At 39.8% G+C, this 12143-nt stretch overlaps 1 protein-coding gene across 2 annotated transcripts in view; it reads right to left on the minus strand.

Moving 5' to 3' along the window:
* The window catches only part of REN (renin), a 32903-nt gene extending 21745 nt beyond the window's left edge, over positions 1–11158 (minus strand). For both annotated transcript variants that reach the window (XM_031937185.1, XM_031937186.1), the window contains exons 1-5: positions 11026–11158; positions 5391–5541; positions 4138–4261; positions 2324–2442; positions 709–905 (exon numbers count right to left, since the gene is read on the minus strand). In XM_031937185.1, coding sequence (XP_031793045.1) covers positions 709–905; positions 2324–2442; positions 4138–4261; positions 5391–5541; positions 11026–11099 — 665 coding nt within the window. In that variant the 5' untranslated portion in view covers positions 11100–11158. The remainder of the gene's footprint in view (positions 1–708; positions 906–2323; positions 2443–4137; positions 4262–5390; positions 5542–11025) is intronic.
* Between the last annotated feature and the right edge of the window lie 985 nt (positions 11159–12143).

Below are 12143 nucleotides of genomic sequence, written 5' to 3' on the forward strand. Positions count from 1 at the left end.
CTGGTCTTCAGTCTCATCATCTGTAAAATGAGGCTACTGGACTACATCAAGTATTCTTAACCATTTTTGTGACCTAGAACCCTTTGGCAGTTTGGTATAGCCAAAGGACCCCTTCTTAGAATAATGTTTTTGAACAATTGAAGGCAATGTTAAACACAATTTTTCCCATCTAAGTTCATGAATCTCCTAAAATCTATTCATAAAATTCTTGGAGATTCATTAACTCCAAGTTAAGAACCCCCTGAAAAAGATTATCTAGAGGCCTTTCCAGTGCTAGATTTTATAATCCTAATTGATTTCATCTATATGAACTACAGTTATCTTTGCTTATAAAATGAGGGTAGTAATCCCTGTCCTACCTCACAATGTGATATAAGAAGCAAATGAAATAGATGAGCATAGTGTTTTATAAAGTGTAAAGCTTAGGCAAATGTTAAGTTACATGTACCTGTGTAAATGTACATGTTTTCCCAAGCTAAATAAAAATAACTTTTCCATGATATCATTTGATTTATGGGACTCCCTTACATTAGCATGGTTCCAGGGTCCAACTGTCTCTCCAAAAAACTCTGGATGCCACAGAAGTTTCCCCCTAGGCTTTTGGGACTGATGCTCTTGACCATCTTGCTCCAGCAGATGGGACAGTCAGAAGCACAATTCCCCTTCTTTCCTCCCACCTGGGATAACAACCCAAAAGAATAGCCTCACCTGCTGTAGTAGACAGAGAAGACTTCTTTTTTCAGCATCCCTTGGGAGATTATGTTGTCAAAGAAAGGAACGATTTTGCTCATTGATAGGGCAGGGAAACCCAGACCCAGGACACCATCAAACTTGGCCAGTCCAAAGGGCAACAGGGGCAGCACTGTCACCTCACCAAATGACTGGGTCATTTTGATCCCACCAACCTATGGGATAAAGAAGTCAGAGAGCTGGTAGGCAGACAGAGGATATTGCTAGGACAGCTGGATCCAGTTCGAACTCTAGGTTACAATAAATCATCATATTGACTCCTGATTTGGGAAACAGTTAAATTTGGAGTCATTAGGGAGGAAAAAGAAGAGAAATTGGTAGTAAGAATATTGGTTTGGAATCATAAGGAATTGCTGAAGTCAGTCTAACTCCCTTGTTTTACAAATAAGAAAACTGATAGCCAGAAAATGAAATGACTTCCCTAAGATCAAAAAGCAAACACCAGAATCCAGATTTGAATCCAGCTTTTTAAAATTCTAGAGCTCCCAACTAATTCATTCTGGTCTTAACACTCCCCTCATCCCATGGGTTGCTTGCCTGACAAGTCTACCCCTTTACCACTCCCTGTGTGCCCTCCAGTGCCCTTTTTAGTATCTCCATCTCCTTCCAGGTTGCCCTTCCTACCTATCAAATCCTGATTTCACCTAAATAAAAATATTAATGAAATTGTAGGCCACATGGTATAAGTTATGCTGGCCTTTTCCCTTAGCAATAACAGCCTAAAGTCAACTCAAGAGATCAGACCTAGTGGAACACTAGGAAGAGAGGGGAAGGTTGGACTCTGGGACAAATTGGAATAAGTCAAATTTGTTATCTATTTTTCACTTTCTTCTCCATCTCCTCTCAGGATCCTCTTCTCCCTACCATATTCCTAATGCCTTTAACCCCAAAACCTTCATTCCACTCCTTAAGATTTGCATCCAGCCATACTCCCTAGACATCCAAAGAGTATTGGTCCAAGCCTCACATTTAATTTATTTCCTTTCCTCCCAAGTCTCCCCCCCCCAAAATACTTCTTTCCAGTGACTCATTTCCCAGGGTCTTCCTCTCAGCTAAAAGATAGGCTGCATATAGGAAGTCCATCTTTGCAAACATATTAGTTGGCCTGTAGTTTACCCCTCCAGGTTAATATGATACTCCAGTCCACTCAAACTGCTAGTATCTTCCCAAAGTCCTTAAGAAGGTGAGGATAGTGGGGATTTTAGAAACAGTGAAGAGCTGTATAGCACAGATATTCTTGATATTCTCAAGTCATATTCCAAGGAATGTACTAGAACCTCTACGTAATTTGACCTTAAGTGAATTACTTGCAAATTATATGCAAAATACAATGCAGATAATTAAGATTTTTTTTAATCAATAGTTTAGCTTTCTTCTACACCAGGTACATGGGCTACATTATGGATCCCCAGTGACCAAAGAGAAGCAGCAGAACACTACCATTTCCCAGTCTCCCTAAGTTTTGAGAATAGACCCACATCCATATTCTCTCCTCAACCTTCCCTCTCCCCCACAAGAATTCTTCCAGCATCCTAAACTATGGGAAATTGGCCCTTTCTTGGGAAGGACTCACAGTCACTGTATCCTCGCTCAGGAAGCCCATGACTTGGCCTGATGCATACTGGATTTTGAATTCGGTCCCATTCTCTTTGTAGGTGGAAGATTTGGTGGAGTCGTATTGATGGTGGAACACTGGTAAGGAGACATAGACCCAGTTGTTAGAGGAGGGAGCCAGGGAGGGCAGAGAAGACAGAGGAAGGTACTCAGGATGGAAAGAACAAGACTAGACTCTCTTCCCATTACTTACAGAGCACCTTGGACACATCACTTCTCTCTGGACTTCAGTTTCCTCATCTGTCCAGAAAGGGCTAATAGATGGTCTCTACCATCTTTCCTTCCTTACAGTCTATGATTCTTTAATCTGAAGGGATGAAGGCTTTGAGAATGTAAATAAATTACCCAATCCCTATGTAACCATTACGATGCTGTGATCGTGAAGTCAACCACACTGCTAGCCTTAAAGTATCATGGCTAAATAAATAGTCAGTCTAAAGCAAAGAAGACTTGGCTCTAACACAGATTGGCTTTGTGACCCCAGACACATCATTTCGGTTCTCGGGATTCAATTATCTAAAACTATAAGTTACAGAGAAGGTGCTTGCTTGCAGTGGTAAAGGAAATTTTGAACCTGGAAGATGTATATCAATGAAATCCTAGATTAGTCCCTATCCCTTAATAAAACTTAAAAAAAAAATTACTGAGCATGTACTAGGTGCCCCATACTCCACCAGAGTCATAACTAAGATTTTTTTAAAAAAATGCTGAAACCCAATGTCTGCTCCAATCAGCATGAAAGGTGACTTTCATTTGGGAGATATTTTGTGCCATCCCTCATGATAGGCAGAGACTTGGGGGCACCAGTACTTCTTTTGGGCACTACTTAGGTAGCTGTTGGATGCGTCTAGATTGTAGAACTCACCCAGAATACCATCCATTAGATTCCTATTTTTAAATTCATTATTCTTGCTAGCTAAGTCGTTAACTGGTGTTTACATGTTGCTAAACTGGATGTACTCTCAGCTTATGCCCAAGTCCCACTCACCTCACCCTAGCTAAGCTTCTGTACTCTGCTTCAAGGATTTCTGTTGAACTTTATACCATTGTTTAAATGAATCAGCTTAAAACATCTCGTCTTGGGGTAAGAGGTGGAGGTGAGAGATACACAATATATACTCCATAAATATTTGTTGATTGGCAGACTGTCAGAGATAGGGGCTAAGGAGCTGTGACACATACTAATTGATGGACAGTATTAATGGACTCCTAATTGGTGGGAATCATGGGAGCTCTTTGAATGGAGGTTAAGTGCTAAGGATGAGGTTGGACTATGTGTCAATAAGAGAAGGCGAAATGCCAAGGATGAGGGGCTAAGTTCCTGGCATGGTACTGTTAAATTAAAGCCTTAGAGGCCTGAGAAGTGAGAATGAGAGTCTGAGGACATGAGGCATCAGGGAGGGGGATAGGCTTAAAAATTCTGTCTTGTTGCAGGCTAGGGAAGACATAGACATGTGGATTGGCCAGGACCTCAAATGCTTCCCCAAGTATCAGATTTGATTCCTTATTTCCTCCCTTACTGCCCTTATCATCATTTTGATTTTTCTGTCTGAAAGAATAAGGAGCTAAGAGTCAGAAATCTTGGGTTCTATACAAAAATCTATTAGCTCTGGGTTTTCATTTTCTCTATTCAAAAAATAGGAGGATAAGAGGGAAAAGTCTTAGGTAGCAGGGAAAAGGCTTAGACAGTTATAGATGTTTGGGATCAGGCACAAGGTCTGACCTGTCATACAGAAGAGCCTGAACCCTGGTTCTTCAGGGCTAGGATCTTACCACATGCTGTGTAGAGTGGGCTACATTTGCTGGAGGGCACCCAAAAGTCAGCAGAGCCCGTGTCAAAAACAACCTGGAAGGTCTGGGATGGGTTGCCGATACTGATCTCACCATAATACTGGGTCTGTGGGGAAGAAAAATCAGATGGACTCAGGGCAAATCATTTTAAGTTACCCTCGATGATCTCTTATATTTTCTTCCATTTCTGAAATGCTACAGAATGCGGTACTGAAAAATGTGAAGTGCTATCCTGCTTTTAAATTTCAGCTCTCAAAAACAGTCTCTCTGGGTCTCCTACCCAATCCTTTAAGATCATTTCACTCATTCCTTTGTCCCCAGTCAAGACTAGCCTTAACCTTTCCATCCAAGCATTTGAGAACTGGATCATGGGTAGCATTGTCTGAAGAAGATTAAAATGTAATTGAAAAATGTTTGACAAAATAAATAAAAATGCAAAAAAGTAACATCAGTTAGCTTTATTGTTCAGGTTCTACATCTATAAAACAGGAATGATAATACTTGTACCATTAGGAATAACCAAAAATACTCTGTAAACCTTAAAGTGCTATAAAATACAAATTATTATTGTTATTCTTACTTTTTTTAGCTACTTATAGTATGTTTCTTTTACCTAGAAACTCTGGATCTTGATTATAATATTCCAGAAGTATTCATTTGAGGGTTTCTTTCAAAAGGTGGCTAGTGGATTTGATTTCTGCTTTGACCTCTGATACTAAGAGCTTTGGGAGATTTCTTTTAAGATTTCTTAAATACGATGTCTAGGATCTTTCTGTCTCTGTCTCTTTGTGTGTCTCTGTGTTTCTGTCTCTCTTTTCTCTCTCTCTGTCATAGCATAAAAGTAGTCTTTTGATTCTAATTTTTTTTTCCTTGATCTGATTTCTAGTTCAGTCATTTTTGCTATTAGAAGCATTAGATTTTCCTCTTTGGACTTTGCTTTAACATTTCTTATTGTCTCATGGAATTATTGGCTTTTCTATTTGGTCCATTTTCATTTTCAGTTCTTGATTAGGCAAGGTTTAGTACCCCTTCTGCTCAAGCTGTTAATTCCTTTTCTTCCTTCCATAGCTTTTGTTTATTTTCTAATTATTTTCCTCTAATGCTATTATTTAATTGACAAAACATTTCTAAACTATTTTAAACTCTTACTTCATATCTTCCATACATTCTAGTTGAATTTGTGCCCTGGGGAGCTATGGAGAGGAAAGCAAAAAGTTAAGTATTGGAAGACTTACATCCTCAAAATTGGTGAGCCTAACAGGGGACATTACATTAAACAGGGTCAGCTGCTTGGTATATGAGAGCCACTCCATGTTGAATTTCCCCAGATCCTTGCCTTTGAGCTTCATATTTTCCTGTATTGAAGGCATTTTCTTGAGGACAATCCTGTCCAGGAATAAAGGAAAAAAAAAACCAAGAATATTACAGTCTCTCTGGGTCTCCTACCCAATCCTTTAAGATCATTTCATTCATTCCTTTGTCCCCAGTCAAGACTAGCCCTAACCTTTCCATCCAGGCATTTGAGAACTGGATCATGGGTAGCATTGTCTGAAGAAGATTAAAATGTAATTGGAAAATGTTTGACAAAATAAATAAAAATACAATGTGGCATAAATAATGCTCGTGGTTTTCTAAGGTGTGACCCACAGGGATCAATCTCTTTTGGAGTAGAACTCATGGGTATAAAAACCTGCTTGGACCTACTTTGTTCAAGGACATTTTCCTCTCATTTAACCCTAATCTTCACCTACTTCATTTTCTGTGTTGAGTTGAAAATTGCAATGTCCCTAGCCCCATATACTCACCTGCCACTGCCCTTAAAATTACTTCTTTACATAATAAAATATAACTTTCCCATAGATAAGGACAGAGATATGGGTAACTCCTTGTAGGCATTGGGGCTAGTTAGGTGTTATCATAGAATGCTAGACTTCAAGTCAGGAAGTTCTGAGTTCAAAGCTTATCTCAGACCCTTACCATCTTTGTAATCCTGGGCAAATCATTTAACCTCTTCCCGTTCATAAAATGAAGATAATAATAGAATATAACACATAGTTATGAGAACTAAATAAGATAATATAGCTAAGGTTCTCTGAAACCTTAAAGCACTATATGAATGTCAATTATTGTTATTATTGACAAGGTTTCTGTACTGGATGTTTTTATTTAATTGTTAAAAAGCAGGATTTTCTCTGAGGTGGGTAGGAAATGACCCTTTTATTCAAAAGTATCACTAAAACATTAAAAAAGAGAATTATCTTCATAAACGTTTTGAGTCTATTCCTCCTCTCCTCTCCTTTTCTAGTCAGTCTAAATAAAATAATTTCAATGAAGAAGTGATAGTGGTATAAAGGGAAGCGATCTGAATTTAGAATCGGAGGGGAGGATCTGGCTAAAATCCCAGTGTTGCTACCTACTACCAGTGTGATCTTAATTAGGTCACACTCTTTCTGAGCTTCATTTTCCTCACCTGTAAAATGAGGGGATTTGATTAGTTTACCTCTAAAGTCCCTTTTAACACTCAATCTGCTTTCCTATAATTTGTTTTTCTTTTTTGCAGAAAATATATACTCATTATTAAGAGATTTAAAGAAAAAGTAACTGAAATTTATCATTTTTATCATTAGCATGGCCCCCGAATTTCCATCTGCCCCCAGCATGAGCAGAAGGCTCTTACGGGTCTCTTAGACAAATGTTGGCAGCTGGGATAGAAAGGGATAATGCTGAAGGAAGATTTGGTTTGGAAGACATTCCTTCCAACTCTGAAAATCAGTGATTTCTCTCTTTTCCTCCTCAAAAAAATTAGGTCTGAGTCTATGACCCCATTTGGGGTTTTCTGACAGAGTAACCAGTTTGGCGTTTTCTTCTTCATCTCATTTTAGGAAACTGTGGCAAGCAAGGTAGAATGACTTGCCCAGGATCACATAACTAGACTATATCTGAGATTGGACTTGAATTCAAGTCTTCCTGACTCCAAGCATGGGGCTCTGTCCACTGAGCCCTAAAATTGAGAGTTGAGAAAGAGGTGGTCCTATGTGAGAACAGTAGGTGGCAGCAGATACTCAGAGCAGCCCAGCACTAAGGCTCTGGCTGGCTGGCTCTCGGACATCAAAGTGGTTATATTAAAGTAGAGGGAACCAGGTGATGGAGAGGTCTTGTGGAAAAGGATTAGCATTTCCATCACTTGGATCCCTGATGTCTGAATATGAAACGTGTTTGCCCCAAACTGTCTCCTTCATTGTTGCTTCTCTGATCTGCTACACTCAGCCAAGATACCTCCTTGACGTCTAAGGATGATCTAAGGGTCACAAATCGCATCACAAGAAATATTTGAACCCAAAAGCTGTGCTCTGACTCTAGAGACAATGCCCTTTTCCCACAATACCAGTCACACTAACAACTGTCCAACCCCCTCCACACCTGGGACATAATGCGAGAAATCACTCTGTTGTAAATTTGGTTATAGACTTTCCTCATTCACTTTGGTCATTTCCATTTGAAGATAAATCTTATTTCTAATTTCTCCCAGATTCACATTCTAACCCCAGATACTCCTAATTCCAAACACACATTCACAAAGGGTTATGCTGATAAATGTTTAAAGGAATGGCAATGAAAGGGATTGTACATAAGACATTTTTAATTTTAACCTTCATTCATTCAGTCATTCATACCTTTTTCTCTATCATATTATTAAATCAACAAAATAATAAATCAAGTCCTGATTTGTAGTTTTGTCAATTACTGAAGTGTAAATGCTTTCCTTGAACATCAGGTCTTAAAAACCCATACAATTTGCTTATGACATTTCCTTCATCTGGAATTCAGCCTGTCTCCTACTTTCTCTCTGCCTATTGGAAGTCTACCTGGGGCAGCTAGTTGGTACAGTAGATAGAGTACTGGCTCTGGAGTCAGGAGGATTTAGATTCAATCCTGCCTTCAGTCACTTAATAGCTTAGTAGTAAGTCACTTAACTCCTATTGCCTTTAGGACAACATACAACTCTATTTAAGGGCCCCTGAAAACTCCTTCCAATCTACTTTTATCCAACCTTATTTCATGTTATTCCCCTTCTGTGCCAAGCTATGGGCTATCAGTATTTCCCCAAATTGTATGTGACGTCTCTCACTGTACTTGTTTCCCTAAGATCATATAAATTATCCTCCATAAGTTATCCTGGGGTGTAATCCCTTTTCATTTCTGACTTTACAAATCTTCCTTATAAATTAGCTCAGGCTCCACCATTTCCATGACATTTCCCCAAAGTATTCCCCCAAGGTGGTTGTTCTGTCATGACCCCATTTGGGGTTTTCTTGGCAAAGATACTGAACTGATTTACCATTTCCTTTTCTAGCCCATTTTATATATGAGGAAATTGAGGCAAACAGTGTTGAATGACTAGCCCAGAGTAACACAGCTTATAAGTGTCTCAGGCTGAATTTGAACTCGTAAAAAAGAGTCTTCTTGACTCTTGGTCTGGCACTCTGTGCACTCACTGCTCCACTTACCTGCACTCAAAGCTAGTCTCTCACTTATCCAATATTCTCAGAGCATTGTGAACTGTCTTTTGATGCTTTTGTTCCTAATCTTGAATTATAATAAAAATTATAATAAATATATGTAAATTATGATAAATGTAATAATTTTGATAAAGGGCTAACCTCTACTCCCCAAATGAGAATTCTTAGAAAGTAGGAACCATTTTGTTTTCATTTTTGTTAGCACAGAGTTTGCACAATACCCTTGATCACCCTCTTCTCTTGAATATTTTCTCTTCCCTAGTTTTTCATGACACTGCTCCCTCCTGGGTTTCTGGCTACTGGTCTGACCTCTCTTTTGGTGTCCTGTGCTGGATCTTCATCCAGGTCATACCCAGGAACTGTGGGTATGGGCCCTCTGTCCTGGGCCCTCTTCTCTCTATATGCTCTCTAACCCGATGATCTCATCAGCTCCCATAGACACATTTGGCATCTCTATATAGGTGATTCTCAAATGTATTTATCTAGTGCTAACTTTTTCCTTGATATCCATTACATGTCCAGTGTCACATGTCCAACATGTCTACTAGATACCTTGAACTGGATATTCCATGGATTCCATCATGCCCAAAAGAAAACACATTATCTTTCTTCCTCCCCTGAACTCTGCCTTCTTCCAAACTGCCCTATAACTGTCCAAAGCACCACTCCCCCGGTCACTCAGGATCCCAATCTTAAGACCTTCCTGATTCCTCTCTTATACTCTAATAGTCAATCTCTTATCAAATCTTTTTTAAACCTTCACACCAACTCACTTCAGTGCCCCCTCCCTTTTTCTCCATTCACACAGCCATCACCCTGGGGCAGCCTCTAAGAACCTCCATTGCAAGAGCCTTCCAAGTATTCTCCCCACTTCAAGTCTCTTTCCACTCCAACCATCTTCCACTCAACTGCCAGAATGATTTTCCTAAAGCAAAAGTCTGACCATGTGAGCCTCCTTACTGAATAAACTTCAGGGGACAACCAGGATCTGTTGGGCTTTCAAAGCTGTTTATGACCTGACTCCTTTCTACTTTTCCAGTCTTCTTATACCTTAGCTCCCTTCAATATGCTCTACAATTGGCACTTATCTTCTCACTGTTCCTCACACAAGATACTCCATCTCCGGACACTGCACCTTTGCATTAGTTGTTTCCCTTCTTCACCTCCACCTCCTGTTTCCCTTGGTTTCTGTTTACTGGTGGAAACAAGTTTGCCTGGTACACCACAGGATGCTAATAAATCCAGATTTGGGGCTTTAACTCTTTTTAACTTTTTGCTAGAATGGAACCAGTAGGGTCAAATTATCTACTTTTCTGCTCCTCATTCCTATTTCTCCGCTAGCTATTCCTCACTCCTTATTAGGCAATATAGAAAATGCCCTCACTCTACTGGTCTTACAGATAACAGAACAGTTGCCCACTGGAATCCTACTTGTTCTTTGCCTCAAACAACATATACATTTGGACTCTGAGGGTGAGGGTGGATTCTACTCCTATCTTGTGCTGCCTGCTGTAGGTACAGAGGCCACATGAAGATCATTATCCTTGCTAAAAGTTTTTATCCTTCTCCCCAATGAGTAGCAATAAAAATAATTTTTTAGCTCTCTCTGTGTGAGCTGACATAATTCAACTAGACTCCCTTACCTATTTCAAGATTTAGCATTTGTAGATATATACAAATAGATGCTACATTTTAGATCCAGATCAGGCCTTTCTAACCCCAGAGCTTAGCACAGTGTCTGGCATGCAGCAAGTACCTAATAAATATTGAACGGAATCTAAAAATGCTGGCTAGTTGATTGATACTATGGTTATAATCAATGGTTGAATCTGACACAAGATCAATGATCCTCCCTGCTCCCAAATTCCCTTTTATTCTGGTGGAAATTGACCACACAAGTATCATCAGTCCTGATTTTGTCAGTTATATAGATATGCCCCATAACTGTACTAGGTAATTATAGGGAAAATCAATTATTCTCTATGAGCCTCAGTTTCCCCATATATAAGGTGAAGCTATCACAGGTTTCTGAAGGAAGTGGAGAGTTGACATGATCAGCATGTGCAGATAAACTAATTATTATTATTATTATTATCATCATCATCATCATCATCATCTTCTGCAGTCTTAGGAACTTGCTGCTTCTTACACTAACTTAGTGCCCCATTGCCTAAACCTAGACAGAAAGAGCTCCCTCCCTCTTTTTATTGACCAACAGATGGAGCTTCCTCCTGACTGGCATTTGAAAAGTCCTCTTCTCCCCAAGGTTCTTTGGTCACATCATCTTCTTCACTAACTGCTAGTCCGCTGAACCTTCCCATCCCTCCTACCCTCTTGGCCCTGGTATTACCGTTGTAAAGCATCACTGGGCAGACTGAAGAAGCAAGTGCTCCAGACCACCAGCAGGAGATCCCAGAAATTCATCCTGTTCTGTCTGTTGGTTTCTCTGTCTGACTGGGATTGAGGCTGCCTGTTCTTTTCCAAGTTCCACTTGCTTTTTTATACTACTTATAGTTGGGTTCCACCTCTCCTCTGATTTATAGATAGAGTTATAAATCCTCAGCTGTATGCTAACCCTGGGTACAAAGCCCTAATGTCACCTGCTTCCAGGCAGGGCAGCAAGGGGAAAGGGGTGGTGGGAAAGGAGATCACTATTCAATAACGTCAGCAGTTCTACAAATCCATCATGCTGATAAAACAGCCTGTTCCTGGGTCCCACACTGTAGGTGACCCCAGTCATGAGACCTAGAAAAATTGAGCCCTTCGTGAGTCCAGGAGAGAATTAAGTGAGAATACAGAATTTCTGAATTCTTGGGTCTAGGTTCCCTCTTTCAGCTCCTAGCCCTTAAAGTTTTTTTTTCTATCATTTTCCATGCTTGATCACACAAGTATTACCAGTCTTGATTTTGTTACAAACATGCCGCATAACTGTACTAGGTAATTTTGGAAGAAATTCATTATTCTCTGTGGGTCTTCATTTTGCCATCTATAATGTGGAAGAAATTCTCCAGGTTCAATGCTTATTTTAAGGGCAGTATAGAGCTCTTGGCAAAATTGGAAAGTGAAACTTTGGGTCCCTACTTCCTATCCTTACCCTCTGTAGATACTCCTCTGTGAAAATCAATAGTAGTTCATCTACATGTACACCCCAAAAGGGCTTCCCTCTGTCATCAGACATCATCATTAAGATTTTTTTCTTCCCCATCCCTCTATCAGAAAAGTTTGGCTTTACTGGGAAAATTGAGGTTCTCTACTGTGACCTTCCTCTTCCACTTATTCTCAACTTCAACAACATATCTCATTCTCTCCTACTTTGCTCCAGTCCCTAAGAGGTGATCCTTCTATTTGTGCCTTAATTCCATCCCCCACACCGCTTCACCACCACTACCCTATCTTCTCCAAGAGTTTGCTCTTCAATCCATCCCTTTTCCCTATGATATCCCTCAGTGTTACTCCTTTGTTGCCTGC

This window comes from Sarcophilus harrisii, chromosome 4 (assembly GCF_902635505.1).
Source record: "Sarcophilus harrisii chromosome 4, mSarHar1.11, whole genome shotgun sequence".
Taxonomy (NCBI): Eukaryota; Metazoa; Chordata; class Mammalia; order Dasyuromorphia; family Dasyuridae; genus Sarcophilus; species Sarcophilus harrisii.